General features: G+C 45.5%; 1 protein-coding gene across 2 annotated transcripts in view; it reads right to left on the bottom strand.

Moving 5' to 3' along the window:
• Nucleotides 1–1,634: 1,634 nt before the first annotated feature.
• Nucleotides 1,635–15,524, bottom strand: part of stat6 (signal transducer and activator of transcription 6, interleukin-4 induced) — a 31,758-nt gene continuing 17,868 nt past the window's right edge. For both annotated transcript variants that reach the window (XM_041241942.1, XM_041241943.1), the window contains 15 exons: nucleotides 14,667–14,815; nucleotides 13,437–13,568; nucleotides 11,669–11,842; nucleotides 10,551–10,638; nucleotides 9,506–9,628; nucleotides 8,131–8,223; nucleotides 7,672–7,875; nucleotides 7,049–7,143; nucleotides 6,607–6,743; nucleotides 6,267–6,413; nucleotides 5,312–5,369; nucleotides 3,923–4,072; nucleotides 3,118–3,249; nucleotides 2,550–2,705; nucleotides 1,635–2,043 (listed from right to left, as the gene is read on the bottom strand). In XM_041241942.1, the coding sequence (XP_041097876.1) occupies nucleotides 1,938–2,043; nucleotides 2,550–2,705; nucleotides 3,118–3,249; nucleotides 3,923–4,072; nucleotides 5,312–5,369; nucleotides 6,267–6,413; nucleotides 6,607–6,743; nucleotides 7,049–7,143; nucleotides 7,672–7,875; nucleotides 8,131–8,223; nucleotides 9,506–9,628; nucleotides 10,551–10,638; nucleotides 11,669–11,842; nucleotides 13,437–13,568; nucleotides 14,667–14,815 (1,944 nt within the window). In that variant the 3' untranslated portion in view covers nucleotides 1,635–1,937. The remainder of the gene's footprint in view (nucleotides 2,044–2,549; nucleotides 2,706–3,117; nucleotides 3,250–3,922; nucleotides 4,073–5,311; nucleotides 5,370–6,266; nucleotides 6,414–6,606; nucleotides 6,744–7,048; nucleotides 7,144–7,671; nucleotides 7,876–8,130; nucleotides 8,224–9,505; nucleotides 9,629–10,550; nucleotides 10,639–11,668; nucleotides 11,843–13,436; nucleotides 13,569–14,666; nucleotides 14,816–15,524) is intronic.

Genomic DNA, 15,524 nt, shown 5'->3' with positions numbered 1-15,524 from the left:
CATTTTCCACAACGTCTTTCTTTTCACTCAGGTGAAGCCTTTTCATCCTGCCCACAAAGCTATAAGTTCCTTTTTTAACAGGAACCTAGATTTCTGCTAGTTTCAGGTGGGGGGCCTATTAACTGTGACACAGGGTGGCAGTGAACTTGTGGTATGCTAGCATGGGCTTCTAAGGTGAAGTAATGAAGAAGTCAAGTAGATAAGCATTATGGCTGGTGCCTCTGTCCACTTGGTTTCTGTTTGAGAGTTTTGAATGATGGATAAGGGTTTCATCTGAGTCAATGAGAAAAGTTGCAAAAAATTACAAAAGCAGACCTATGAACTGTTGCTTTGATATCTCTAAACATGTGTGGAAAACAGTGCCCTCCTTGTACAATGGGACTCAGTGAGAATGGTACTGTTGTGTCACAGCTATTATGGTTTATAGACCCGGCACATTATTGAAGATCCTGTAAAGGAACACAGTAAGTGTCCATTTCCCCTCAACACCAGCCCCGGCAGTCATCTAGAACACATTCTACATGTGCCGCTTTTATTATTACAAGCAAGACCTGATTCCAAATGTTGAGCTGTGCTTTTAATGACTTCTTCAGGATTCGCACGTGATCTTTCTTATTTTTTCTCATGTCTTTCTTTCTCATGTACAACACTTACTGTAACACTGTTCCATTTCCACACCCCTGCTCCTGAAGTGTGAAAACTTGTAAACCTCTGGGATGTTACAAAAAAACAAGGAAAATAAATCTTGGGAATGTTGTGCCGTGCCATTATTATTATTATTATTATTATTATTATTATTATTATTATTATATATTCTCCATATCAGCACGGTTGACGTCACCTGCTTTAAAAATAATCATTGCATTCCATTCAGAATGATGACATCTATTCTCTTCAAGTCTCTTTTTAATGAAACTGACAATGGACTGAATAAAGGTTGGTAATGATTAGCAACCAAATACAGCCAGATGTGTAACTTGTGTTAATACTAAAGCAGTACAATAGTTCTAGGACGGAGTGTGCGTGCGGTTTATATCTACACTCAGTGCTTCCACCCTCGCTCCGTTCACTTCTATTCGTGCTGATATTTGAAGTCTCTCACATGTTAGTTACTAGTTGTTCTTCTCTCACACACTCAGTGCAGATGTGTCCTGCACATGCAGCCAACATTTTGAAGAGTTGGGTAAAAGTAAATGACCTCCATATGGTGGCCATCTTAGGTCACAGGGTGAGGGTGCTGTTAAATTGTCCAGAACGCTTCCAATGTGAAGTAGCGATCTGAAATGGGTACTGGCACTTTCAGTGGAGGCAGCATCAGATTTACAAATCCACACAATCTCCCAGGGAAGCTTCATTACATCCACAGTGAAGCCTCAGTGTGTCACCGCCATGACATCATCATGGTAGACTGGACCAGCAGAAGGGCTCTAAAGCACGTTTACAAAAGATAGCCAGACAGGCAAGGGTCATTCATTTTGAAGCGATGAGCCTTTCCAAAGTCCTCCCTTGTTTAGCGTCTTTGACAGAGATTACAGTATTGTCTTCCCTAATATACCATTTCTGCGTACATTTTCTAAAAACTGGAAAAGTTTTTAGTGGGAAACAAAAAGTAATACCCAAGTTCTGTAATGTAATAAACGTTTTTGTTTTTTTTTAATTGAAATTCATTTTGAACATAATGCAAAAGTAAATACAAACAGGAACTCCGTTTAATAAACCAGGTTGTGATAGCAGTTCAGTGATGGAATGGGTTTTATTTACAATGAGAGGTGTTGCAATCCCCGATTAGGCTTGAAGTCGAAGGCACTGTAGATTTGTAGTAACAACGTGAATGTTAGTTTCTTCTCCATGAATGCACCGACGTTCTTTATACACAGTGCCTTAGTGCGTCCAAATTGTGCTGCAAAGCCTCACGATTGGTCCGTGGCGTGGTGATGTCACTGTGGGAGCTGGAAGTTTTCTGTGTCCATACGAGATGTGTCTCCTCCCAGTAACTCCACAAACTCCCAGTCTGTAGGAGGCGGCAGGTCCAGATTGCTCATCCTGTGGGAAAAAAAAAACACAGCCAGCATGTCAGCGACATCCCTTCGAATGAACACTATCAGTCTGACAGGAAAGACATACTGTGTATCAGTCATATAGAATAAGAAATGCAAGGATTAGTTTCATGAAAATCAGATAAGTGGTATTTAATATCTAGACTAGGTAAGCAAATGAGGTGTTGGTATCATCTTATACTGAAATGACTGACATGTGTAAATGTGGCACACAGGTGGATGTAGAGACAGAGACACCTCCATATATCTCTCAATAACATTCTAAATAATGTTCTTCCCATGTTTCATTACAATTTAATAAGCCGTTTTCCAGATATATAGATGCCTGCTAAAGTAATTCTGAAACTTGCTTTATACTGTAGCATTTAGATACTAACAGCATTGGGAAAGACTTCTAGTCAAAACTTTTGCCAGTACTTGAACTGGGCTAATGACTGTGTAAGTTGAAGCGTTCTCCTGTGTGCCTCTCTTATTGCTGAGCCCCTGACTCACTGGTAGTGTGCCCCTGCCTGTCCTTGCTCAGGGAAGGGCTCCAGGACTCCCTGCATCGGAGGGTTACTCTGCATGAGGACATCTTGCTGGGGTCCTCCTGAGTACGAGAGCTGATTAAACAGCATGGGGTTCACAAAGGGGTGCTGAAACTGGCCCCTGCAAAGAAAACACCGAAATGAGAGACGCACCCCCTCCATGCTGCCACTGTAACGAAACAGACACCATTTTCACATGTAAAAACGTAGGACATGCAGTCCCAGATTCTGGAAAAGAACATCATTAGGAAGTTTCATCACAATAAGCGATACTCCATATATAACTGTGAAAGACAAACAGCCCCACACACCCCCTGATTCAGGTATGTTCAATCATTTGTGTTAAAGGAAGTCTTCATTAAATTTCATCCCAGTGTGATAAGTGATCTAGAAATCTAGGTACGCGTGGGATGATCTGGAACCAGCGTTCCTATTTATTCCACAAGTATGTTATCTATGTAAATTCATTGAATTTATTAACTGTAACCAAGCAGCTGCCCAGAGCTCTCATCTGAGTGTTTTACAGGACTCACGGGTGTGTGAAGAAGAGATCGTTGATCTGAGCGAGGTTCATCTGGGTGGGGGTCTCCATGGGGGTCTCGCTGGGCAGGGGGGAGGGGGCAGAGGACACCCCCCCATTCCCCATGCGGGACGAGATCGGCTCCCTGAAATACACAGCATGGCAGTCAACACGCTGACACACACAATTACACACAGTCCTGCTGAGGCTGCAGCATGAACCCAGGGACCTAAGAGGGGTGATCGAGTGTCTTGTCATTGAAGGGGTGAGTGGTTGTTTTACCTGTTGAAGGGCAGTGCTGTGTTGAAGGGGTGAGTGTTTATTTTACCTGTTGAAGGGCAGTGAGTGTTTATTTTACCTGTTGAAGGGCAGTGCTGTGTTGAAGGGGTGAGTGTTTGTTTTACCTGTTGAAGGGCAGTGCTGTGTTGAAGGGGTGAGTGTTTGTTTTACCTGTTGAAGGGTGGTGCTGTGTTGAAGGGGTGAGTGTTTGTTTTACCTGTTGAAGGGCAGTGCTGTGTTGAAGGGGTGAGTGTTTGTTTTACCTGTTGAAGGGCAGTGCTGTGTTGAAGGGGTGAGTGTTTGTTTTACCTGTTGAAGGGCAGTGCTGTGTTGAAGGGGTGAGTGTTTGTTTTACCTGTTGAAGGGCAGTGCTGTGTTGAAGGGGTGAGTGTTTGTTTTACCTGTTGAAGGGCAGTGCTGTGTTGAAGGGGTGAGTGTTTATTTTACCTGTTGAAGGGCAGTGCTGTGTTGAAGGGGTGAGTGTTTGTTTTACCTGTTGAAGGGCGGTGCTGTGTTGAAGGGGTGAGTGTTTATTTTACCTGTTGAAGGGCGGTGCTGTGTTGAAGGGCGGTGCTGTGTTGAAGGGTGTCTGGAGGTTCATCTGAGTCTGGTGGTCCAGGTCGCAGGGGAGGGGGGACAGGGTGGAGGGGGCGCCCCCACCATTCCCCATGCGGGATGAACTCTGCTCCCTGAGAAACACAACCAAACACAGGGTCACACAGGCCCGCAGCAACTACAGTGCAATCTGTACCATTCAAAATGAAAATCAACTCATCAAGACTGTAGGTCACGTGCAGTAAGTTCAGTTAAGCACCGAGATATCAGGCATCGAATCACCTTCACCTTCATATCTGTTACCGGATCTCATTCTGGACTTGCATTCCAATCTAACAACAGAATGACCGCACTGCTCCAAATGATGCTGCATTGCTAAGCACATTGCTAAGCATCTGGAGAGCTTTTTTTAAAAGAAACTACTTCATTCCAATATTAGCTTTTCTAGGGTTAAACATCACTTTTTTTAAACATTGTACTTGTTATAGAAACACTCCCTGAATGTCCCTGCTGTGGGTTCTTCACTCACAGGGGATTGTGGGGTATTTACTTTGTGGAATAACTATGGGACTCTCTGACTGTTCATGTTGTGTCCATCCATCTCTACTATCAGTAACTGCTTAGTCCTTTACAGGATTGCAGTGAGCTGGAGCCTAACCTGGCAGACACAGGGTGCAACTACACCCTGAATGGGATGCCAGTCCATCAGAGGGCCCCACACACTCAGGGCAATTTAGAGTGACCAATCAACCTGAACAGCTTGTCTTTGGACTGTGGGAAGAAACCAGACTACCCAAAGAAAACTCACACAAACATGCAAACTCCACACAGACAGACCCCTAGGCTGGAATCGAACCCAGGACCCTGGCGCTGTGAGGCAGTAGCGCTAACCACCACGCCACTGTACCCCCCTTATGATGTGTTGTCTACTTGAATATTTCAACAAACTGCTTAAAGTGGATTCAGAAATGACGTATGGTGATGCCCAGCGCATATTCTTAGGTTATTTGCCAATTGTCTGTTTCATGCTGGTCTCATAATAATTAGTGGCAGGTAACCAGCCTCAGTCCTGAAGAGCCTCTGCTGCTATCCATGGCTTTTCTTGTTTGCTGTGCTTCTGACTGCACTGGTGAAATATGAACTGTGACACTGAGAAACACTTCTAGTCAAAATGTTTGTCATTGAATCGATGCTTATTTCAGCACACTACTTCTAAATGCAGCATTACTGAGAGATGAACAGCTGTGGGTGATCTGTTGTCTTGTCGTATGGCTCCTGTGTAAAAGCTCTCATTGGCACAGCACCAAGGTGCCATCTCAGCAGCAGACAGTGAGCTGCAGGACCCATTCAACCCCAGCCTCCAGCACACTCACCCTGCCACTTTGGTGTGGATCGTTGCTTGAAGGTACCCGTTGTTTTTGTTTGGCATAACTGTGGAAATAAAAAATAAAAAAAACATGTTTAAAAGCATACTTGCAGGAGGTTGAATCATGGTCACCTATGAGGTAATACTGTAACACTGCCATGCCTGCTCTTTGTCTATATGTGTGGGTGAAGCTGGCAGAGCTGGCAGGTCGCAGGACTTGAAAAATAAAAAAACATGTTTAAAAGCATATTTGCAGGAGGTTGAATCATGGTCACCTATGAGGTAATACTGTAACACTGCCATGCCTGCTCTTTGTCTATATGTGTGGGTGAAGCTGGCAGAGCTGGCAGGTCGCAGGACTTGAATGGAGGGAGGAAGGCTGTTCAGTTCAGCACTTAGGACCAGACAAGCTCAAAGTGGCTCAACGCCAGGCAGGCAGATACAGAGAACAATGATAATAACAACACTGGAGAACAAATAACCTCTTTGAATAACTGCACAAATAAACATACAAATCCAGTATGCACCACCAGCAATTCACACACTTCTTCCTACATGTGCATTAGATTTTTAATGGTATTTTTTCATAGCGTTTGTACACATTAAAACTGGCAAAAAAAATTTTCATGCTGCACTTCCTGTTCACGGAACCAATCTGGAGCGCAATGCTTCTGGGACATCCGAACAATTAATTTCTTTAGACAATGACCTATCCTGAGCGCAATCAAGGGCTGCATTGAAGTATCAATACACATCCTTCTCCAAAAGCTTCAAACAAAACACCATTAAAACATCAAATTCACTTTACCAGAATGTGTGCCCTTTCATACAGGAAAAGACCAGCAATACATATCAGGTAAGAATGACGTTGTTAGCGCCATGGAGAACCCTCCAAACTGGTTTGAAAGCATCCTGTATGCAGAGCCCCTGTCTGGGGGTAGAGTGCATGGCGCTGGCCTCACCCGTGTAGTACTTGTTGAAGGCTTCGTTCTTCGCCCGGTTGGGGTAGACATACTGAATGAACGTGATGTCCTGAATTCGATCTCCTAGAGACCGGATCTCCAGGTCCTTCTTAGTGAACGGTTGGATGTTAAGGATCTGTCTGCTTCCTGTTGGGAAACACAGCTGTGTGTTAATACAGCACTGGACAGACTGAACTGTTTACAGGACCTTCCCAGGAGATGAGCTAATAAAATGCTTTACAATACTTATTACAGTTACAAACGCCTCCTTTAGTGTATTCTTCTTCCTCTGCTAGGCTCCTGAGCTGCTGAGCAGTGTGGGCTTCAGTCAGAGCTGTACCTGTGTCTGTGGTGGTGACGTAGGCGATGGTTATCCCTCCAATCTCAGAGTCGCTGAATCTCAGCAGGAAGGTTCCATCCTCGCTCTGCTGCAGCAGCAAGTGCAGGTACTGCTTCCCAATGAAACCGAAAATCAGCCTGCAGGGAGAGCCAATGAGGAATCACAACAGGTAAAGAGACAGTCTGGAGTGCCAATAACAGGTAAGCAAGGAGTACAGCCAATCAGAAAGACAGTCAACGCCAAGCATTATGACAAAGACATTGAGAAAGACTTCTGATCGAATCAAAGTTTCTCTTAGTAACACTGTAGCACTGTTGGGCGTTCAATAATCATGGAAGAGACACAGATTGGAGACAGAGACGCAGACACACATACAGAAACACATAGACATATGGACATGCCTGCAGAGACCCACAAACAGACATGCAGGAAGGCTGGTTACCGGTCAGTCCAGTAGTTCTTGAGATGTCTCTTGGTCAGCTCCATTACTCCGTCAAACCACTGCCAGAATGTGAAGCCTCGTCCAGGGAGCACCTCCTGCGACACACACACACACACACAGAGAGACACAGAGAGACACACATACACAGCCACAGACACAGATTACAGAGAGACACACACACACACACACACAGTATTTGCAAATGTTATTCAACAGGCACTTAAAATGTGGATGTGAACTTGCTATTTGTTACAAATGTACTATTAAAAAAATGTACCTCAGCAAATGTGAATGTAGTGTTGTTTTTCCCATGGTTATACTGTGTGTATTTACTGTGCTTTACTATGGCTTGCCATGTTTTTAAACATGATTGACTATGCCATCCTGGGTTTTACAATGCTATGCTTCACTGTGATCTATTACACCTAGCTATGCTTTTACTATGGGAAACTTTTGATATGGATATTACTGTCATTTACTTTGTATTCATTTGCTGAAATCTGACTGATCCAAGGGGATAGTGAACGTTTTACGCTCACTACCCTTTACGCTGCTTCATAAGTCTCGAAGCTTGTGTCTTCTTGTAGTCACTTCAGTGCGGGGCACACTGTGCTGTGCTATACCTTGTTGAACTGGGACCAGGACACCATCCGGTTCTGGAAGTCACCGCTGATGTCCGGTTCGTCGAAGATCTTTTGGGCCAGGAACCGGAAGTTGTCGTTGTCAAGGCGACGGGGCGTCTGAACCTCCGACATGAACTTGGTGTTCAGCGTGTCGCACATCTGCTGCCACGAGACCCTGTCAGGAACCACAAAGGGGATTCGGTCCTGCAAGACACAGACAGCGGCAGTCAAGCACTGCAAAGTGTGCTACGGCACAGTGACAGCATGGTGAAGCACATGTGAGCATTGAGCGGCCCACAGCAGCACGGTAAAGTCAACTAAAGACCATGGCGAATCATGATAAACGATGAGCAATGTGTAGCATAACTACGGGAAAAGCATTACAAAATGACTGTGCAAATGTACTGTGGTTTTTAGAAGGATACATTTGCTCTGGGTACATTTACTCTGGGTTCTTACCATCTCAGAGAAGGCACAGTCCCACAGTATGGTGGCCAGTGCGTTGTTATCCTGACTCCCATGGACAATCACCACGATGGGAAAGGAGATCACCTGAGAAAGATTTGGACACCAAGACACCGTCAGTGACAGTGCAGGGAAGACATCAGTCATCAGTCGAAGAACACGCTGTATACCCTGCCTAGAGTTTAGCAATGTTTGTACTCACACATCATACGTAAATGAACTGGAAAATTACCTTTTCAGGGTCTCCCCAGGATATTGTCACTGTGTACCCCTGTGGCTGACAGAGGGGAGAGGGAGGGGGAGGGGCTAGGATCTCCCCAGGATATTGTCACTGTGTACCCCTGTGGCTGACAGAGGGGAGAGGGAGGGGGAGGGGCTAGGATCTCCCCAGGATATTGTCACTGTGTACCCCTGTGGCTGATAGAGGGGAGAGGGAGGGGGAGGGGCTAGGATCTCCCCAGGATATTGTCACTGTGTACTCCTGTGGCTGATAGAGGGGAGAGGGGGAGGGGCTAGGATCTCCCCAGGATATTGTCACTGTGTACCCCTGTGGCTGACAGAGGGGAGAGGGAGAGGGAGAGGGGCTAGGATCTCACCTGGATATTGTCACTGTGTACCCCTGTGGCTGACAGAGGGGAGAGGGAGGGAGAGGGGCTAGGATCTCCCCAGGATATTGTCACTGTGTACTCCTGTGGCTGATAGAGGGGAGAGGGGGAGGGGCTAGGATCTCACCAGGATATTGTCACTGTGTACTCCTGTGGCTGACAGAGGGGAGAGGGAGGGGGAGGGCTAGGCTCCCCAGGATATTGTCACTGTGTACTCCTGTGGCTGATAGAGGGGAGAGGGAGGGGGAGGGGCTAGGATCTCCCCAGGATATTGTCACTGTGTACTCCTGTGGCTGATAGAGGGGAGAGGGAGGGGGAGGGGAGGATCTCCCCAGGGTCACTGTGTACTCCTGTGGCTGATAGAGGGGAGAGGGAGAGGGGCTAGGATCTCACCTGGATATTGTCACTAGTGTACTCCTGTGGCTGACAGAGGGGAGAGGGAGAGGGGCTAGGATCTCACCTGGATATTGTCACGGTGTACTCCTGTGGCTGACAGAGGGGAGAGGGAGGGGGAGGGGCTAGGATCTCCCCAGGGGGCTAGGATCTCACCTGGATATTGTCACTAGTGTACTCCTGTGGCTGACAGAGGGGAGAGGGAGAGGGGCTAGGATCTCACCTGGATATTGTCACTAGTGTACTCCTGTGGCTGATAGAGGGGAGAGGGAGAGGGAGGCTAGGATCTCACCTGGATATTGTCACTAGTGTACTCCTGTGGCTGATAGAGGGGAGAGGGGAGGGGAGGGAGGGAGGTACTGGGCTCTCACCTGGATATTGTAGGTTGTTTCGCAGCCTGTAATGTTGATCTCAGATGAGAAAAGCAGGGCGAATTTCTCCTCTGTTACTGACTCTGAGCCCTTCCGGTCAGCACGCTTGATCCTCTTTATTGACTGGAGACACACGAAGGGAGAGATTAGCCAAGCCTGAATCTGACACTGTCTCTGTGGGTGATTGCATTACACTACCTCAACATGAAAAGACTGAACCTACGGGAGATATACAGGAGGCCAGTCCCCTGGATCGCAGCTGAGTGGACGGCAGGAATGGTAACGTACCGGAAAATGTATATCGATATATCTACAGTAAACCATCTAAAGCTAAAATGGAAAGTGCTGGGGAGTAACAGATTACATGTAATGCACTACTGTAATCTGATTACATTTTTCAGTAACTTGTAACTGTAACGGTTACTTTTTCAGACAGGTACCGAAATCTATTAACGGATTACGTTTTATGTGAAAAAAAAAAAGTTTACTTTTCATTCCATTTAAAAAAGGACTACGCTAATGCACAGAATCAGAAAGCGCTTCACAGTGCAAATCAATCCTTACATGCCACACAAACTCACATCATCTTGCTAGGAGAGAGTGAGAGGGAACGAGGGGGTTCAACAGCTGGATCTCAAAGAATATTTCAACTGCACCCTGACCAAACCGAAAAACTAAATTGTGCCCCTGATAAGTAATTATTTGTAACTGTAACTAGTTATAATTTGTTCAAGTAACTTCCTTTTTAAAAGTAACCTCCTGAACACTGAAACAGAAACAGCGCCACAGCTACAAGCTGTTCATCTCCCTGCCTGCACACGAGCAATCAGTGCATTCAGAGTGCAGAGCAGTTTGTTGGAAATGATTACGATGAAACAGAAGGAAGTAGTTTCATTATGACATGTTTTTGGAATACATAGCCACTGTGGTTTTTTTTTTTAAAAAGTGGAATTTGCCACTTGTGTTATAATACTGCTTCTATGAATATTGCTTTGTCTTAGTGTGTGCTATGCTTAGGAAGCTATGCCTGGGCTGCAGTACCCACCATGTTCCTGAAGGTGGAGCTGGTGCTCTTTGTAGAAGCGTTGTGATCCAAGATGGCCGAGTTGTTGATGAGTTCCCCCACGTTCTCCCTGAAAAACGAAACATCCCTGAGCCTCTGCTGGGTGCACTGCTGATGTATTCGAGATCAGCGATCCCTTCACAAGCTAGCCTTCGTATCATAGTGTGACCAAATTGTACATAAACTGTCTCCGTACAGTGGATTGATTATCAACTGTGTGTAAACTTGGGGTCCATGTGACAGAAGGTGCTAAATGAATAAATAAGTGGCAAAGCCTGTGAAAACATATATTAAACACATTGGCCTACACTCTACAAGGCTAACAGCTACATTTGCCTTGTGTATTATTGATCACGGTTACACGTTTAAGTGTTTCACTAACACCGAAAAATTTTAAACTATTAACAACCCAAATAAACTTGAACTTTGCCCAGCCACGACGTGAACAAGAATGTTTTCTGTGTGTTTGTTTTTAATAAATAAAATACATTTTCATTCAGTTTTAAAGTATACACTAAGCGCGTCACGTTACCCTTGCTGTGTCCCATGCTGTCCATATCGCAGTGTATAGTTACAAACAGACTGTCAAGTCTTCAAATTTTTAATCACACATCAAGGGTCATAAATCAGCTCGGCAATACATTTCAACATTTACAGAAAAAAAAAAAAAAAACAATTCTCATCTCTAAGGATGGTATCCAGATCACGCTCCCTCCTGCAACAAATCGGGTTGAAAACAATGTGTGTAATGAGTAATGAGCTTGTGTAAACACTGCAGGGGGTTCTGGGACACTAACTGTAGACACAATGCTTTAAAATCTATTTTCCTTACTTCCTATTAGCTTTATTAATATCATTACAGTATGGAGATCTTCTACAGACACACAGGTGGCTGGATGTACAGACAGACAGACACCCCCCGCCCCCGTATCCCCAGAAAATAAATAATAATATTAATACCAAGTGTCACGACAGCTGGATAAGTGGAGAAATGTGTGAAGCATGTCTTTGAACGTGTGGACTCCACTATACCCGCTCCTCAGGGCGTTTGATGCCCAGTGGAGGAGAACGGCATTGCTGTTATGTTTCAGGACTCTTACGTGAGGGAGCCAGGTTGGGCCAGGTTTCTAGCCTGGGATTCAGTGATGATCTGAGCCTTGACCACCGCTGGTTTCCCGGAGTTCATCCTCTCCCCCAGCAGGAACCTCACTGTGGTGGAGAACTTGGACTGGGTCTTAATCACCTGGGGAGGGTGTTTATCCACCAGTAGAGCGCTGCAGAGACACAGCAACACACGGTCAGAGGCACCCTGAGAACTGATCACACTCCCGGTCAGAAGCAAACAGAACCCCTGAGGGTGGGGCATTTATTGCCTGTTTTTAAATAGCTCCGGTTTCCTGCTAATAGCTAACTGCCTCCTCTTTATGCAGATGTTTTTAACGACCAAGCCCTCTCTTCAGTGCAGAGCTAGTCACTCGGGTTTTCCCACTCAGACCCCTTGCTCACTAAATATTCTGATCTCCCTGAAAAGATGATTTTCTCCTCTCTACATACATGTAAAGATTTGAATCAGTCCCACGGGTGCAGTGGTCCCCAAATATTATCAATGTACTCCCAGTGCAGAATGACAGTTACTCTTCATTTTCACCCCAAAGCATCTTTCTGCACTGGTCACTGGTACAATATTCCACGTGACATCGTTCTCGGCAGCCACTATTGTAGAAAACATTTTTAGGGGGAATAATGAAGAACATTTTTCTGTCCGTTACAGGCGGTTCATGAATTGCCCGGCAAAGTCCAAAATGAATCACAAAGATTTTTCATTTTATGTTTTCAACGGACAGAGACAGAGCTACCACTGAAAAGCTTATTTGGCCACTCATCTCATTCACTCACTCACCTCACTAATCAGTTTTATATATATATATCGATTCCTATACGCAAGTGTAAATGGGGTTTCTCATGTTAATTCCTTGTTCTGAAGAGCTGCCTGTCACTCAGAACAGGAATGTAAGAACAGAGGGAGTGATTCGGACTCTGCCCAAGAAGCAGTGGGCAGGCCGCCTGTAACATAAGCATTTGAGATTCTAAATGATCTTAAACGTAGAAATTCTATTAAAACAATGGATTCACAAATCACACACTACATGACTTATTCTTTTTTATTTTTAAAAAAGAAGCATCTTGTGGACTTTTATTAGCTTCACTATTTATCTCTGATGAATTATTGCTAGTTCTATCTCTAGCGTGCAGCCCCTGTGTGTGTGTGTGTGTGTGTGTGTGTGCGCGCGCGTGCATGTGTGTGTGCGTGTGCATGTGCATGTGCGTGTGTCTCTCAGTGCTAGTTCTAGCTCTAGCGTGCAGCCCCTGTGTGTGTGTGTGTGTGTGTGTGTGTGTGTGTGTGTGTGTGTGTGTGTGTGTGTGTCTCTCAGTGCTGGTTCTAGCTCTAGCGTGCAGCCCCTGTGTGTGTGTGTGTGTGTGTGTCTCAGTGCTGAAGCTCTCAGTGGTGGTTCTAGCTCTAGCGTGCAGCCCCTGTGTGTGTGTGTGTGTGTGTGTGTGTGTGTGTGTGTGTCTCTCAGTGCTGGTTCTAGCTCTAGCGTGCAGCCCCTGTGTGTGTGTGTGTGTGTGTGTGTGTGTCTCTCAGTGCTGGTTCTAGCTCTAGCGTGCAGCCCCTGTGTGTGTGTGTGTGTGTGTGTCTCAGTGCTGAAGGTCTTAGTGCTGGTTCTGTCTCTAGCGTGCAGCCCCTGTGTGTGTGTGTGTGTGTGTGTGTGCGTGTGTGTGTGTGTGTCTCAGTGCTGAAGGTCTTAGAGCTGGTTCTGTCTCTAGCGTGCAGCCCCTGTGTGTGTGTCACTGCTGGAGGTTTCTTACCTCTGTATGAGTGTCTTAAGCAGCAGGGCTAGTTTCTCCTGCTGCTCTCTGAAGGGCTCCACTCCAGACTCTCTCCCCGCAATGATCATCTCCTGGTTCAGCTGAATGTTGATTGTCAGGAGCTGCTCACAGCTGCAGGACACACACACACACACACAGAAAAGGGTTAACTGTGATTAGCCACATATCCAGACATCCAAGAACATCACTGTAATTCGCCATGCGCACACAGATGAATAGAAAAATTTGAGCAGATTACTTTCCCTATCGCACAGACATGGATTCCCTGTAAGTGAAGCTTATCATTAAATAAATTACCAGGCTGACAAAATCAATCAACTCTATGCAAATCTCACTGTGAGACCATTCATTTTACATTACCAAGAGGTCTTCAATGGAAGTGCTGACGCTAATCATACTGTAATTTGTGGGCCAAGAAATAAAAAGGCTTACTGTAGCTTTTGTTTGAAATATTAATCGTTGCTAGCTTTTAAATAACATGCAAAAGACGAGTGTGGAATCCTTGAAGGCATACATCGTCATGCTAGCAGTGGATTTCCATAGATACCATTTTCTAGTTTACCCCTATGTGAACCTGCTCAGTCGAGCCTAAACAGCAAGTGTATTAGAGTTAGAAGAGTTAGCGTCATCAGAACTGTGTTCATGCAGTCGAATTTACCGTTCGGTCCACATCGCGCTTGTTTGATCAGATAACAGCTGCCTGGATTCTTATTTGATCGATGTCATTGAGAAGTCAAGGGATGCTCCAGGCAGTTATGCAAATCCCCGGAACGGGCAAAAGAAAAATTACAAGTTCTTCAGGCTGAAGTTTCTGGGCTTTCAAAACAGTTCAAAGCACAAAGCACTGGGCTTTTAAAAACATTCCTTATGGAAACATTCCTTAAAGCTTTGTCAATATGTTGAGAGCAGCAATTCCTCAATACAGCTCAGGAGAACTGAAAGTCAGAGAGGATTTTTCGACCCCCATCCTCTTTACACCCAGGGGCCACACAGTGGACGAGAGCGACCAGCCCCTGCACAACAAAGCCCAGCCCTGCTCTGCTCTGAACTCAACGGGTTCCAGGCAACCTGCTACTGTATAGCAACACAGCCAATGCTCCCTGTGGACTCCCCAGCGAAGACAGACAACCAGGATCCCCCTGCGCTCCATTCTGCACAGCACACGGGCGTGCCTTTTTCCTATAGTTTAAAAACATGAACCGCTCTCACCAGTTTTGCAGTGAGGACAGGTTATCACTGAAGGGTGCTCCGATGGTCGCGAGGTGCTGCTGTCGTTTCCAGCTCCGAATGTGCAGTTCCACTTGCTGCTGGGTGTGTTCCAGAGTGTGTACTGCCTCCTGAATCAGCTTGATCCGTTTCTGTAGAATACAACACAAGAGGAACAGACACTGAACAAGACAGCCAGATGATGATTACTGCAGGAGCAGCTGGGTCCTCCTGTAGGACAGATCATACTAAGTATTTACTAGAGAGTTTAGAAACAGCTCACAACTTCAGAGATTAGTAACCAAAATGTAGTCCCGGATGTTGTGAGCTGTTTTTAAACTATTATAAATCTTACTCCTACACTGGAGTAAGAGATGGGTTACAAACGGGGAGGAAAGGGATACATCACAGGGGAGCAAGGTACAGCACAGAGGAGCAGTGAACAGCACAGGGGAGCAAGGTACAGCACAGAGGAGCAGGGAACAGCACAGGGGAGCAGGGAGCAGCACGGGGGAGCTGGGAACAGCACATGGGAGCAGGGTACAGCACAGGGGAGCAGGGTACTGGGTCTTCCGGTTCAAGTCAACAGGGGAAGCAGCTAATTGATTAAATTAAATATATGGTGAAGGGGTGGGACAATTTTACCCTCCAGTTGAAATGACCTAGGAAGCACAAGACCACCTGAAACTAAAATAACCCTTTTCAATGTGAAAACAGAGATGTGTGCAATAACATGCGAGACACATATTACAAATGGAATAGCATTTTCCAAATATATGGCATATTTCCTAATGAAGTATTTTCTTGTTTAGATTCACTTTTTCTCATTTTCTATTTCCGTCCTCATGCTCTGGCTCTCTA

This window comes from Polyodon spathula, unplaced genomic scaffold, assembly GCF_017654505.1.
Source record: "Polyodon spathula isolate WHYD16114869_AA unplaced genomic scaffold, ASM1765450v1 scaffolds_836, whole genome shotgun sequence".
In the NCBI taxonomy this organism is placed as follows: domain Eukaryota; kingdom Metazoa; phylum Chordata; class Actinopteri; order Acipenseriformes; family Polyodontidae; genus Polyodon; species Polyodon spathula.
This window is presented reverse-complemented; position numbering and strand designations above follow the sequence as displayed.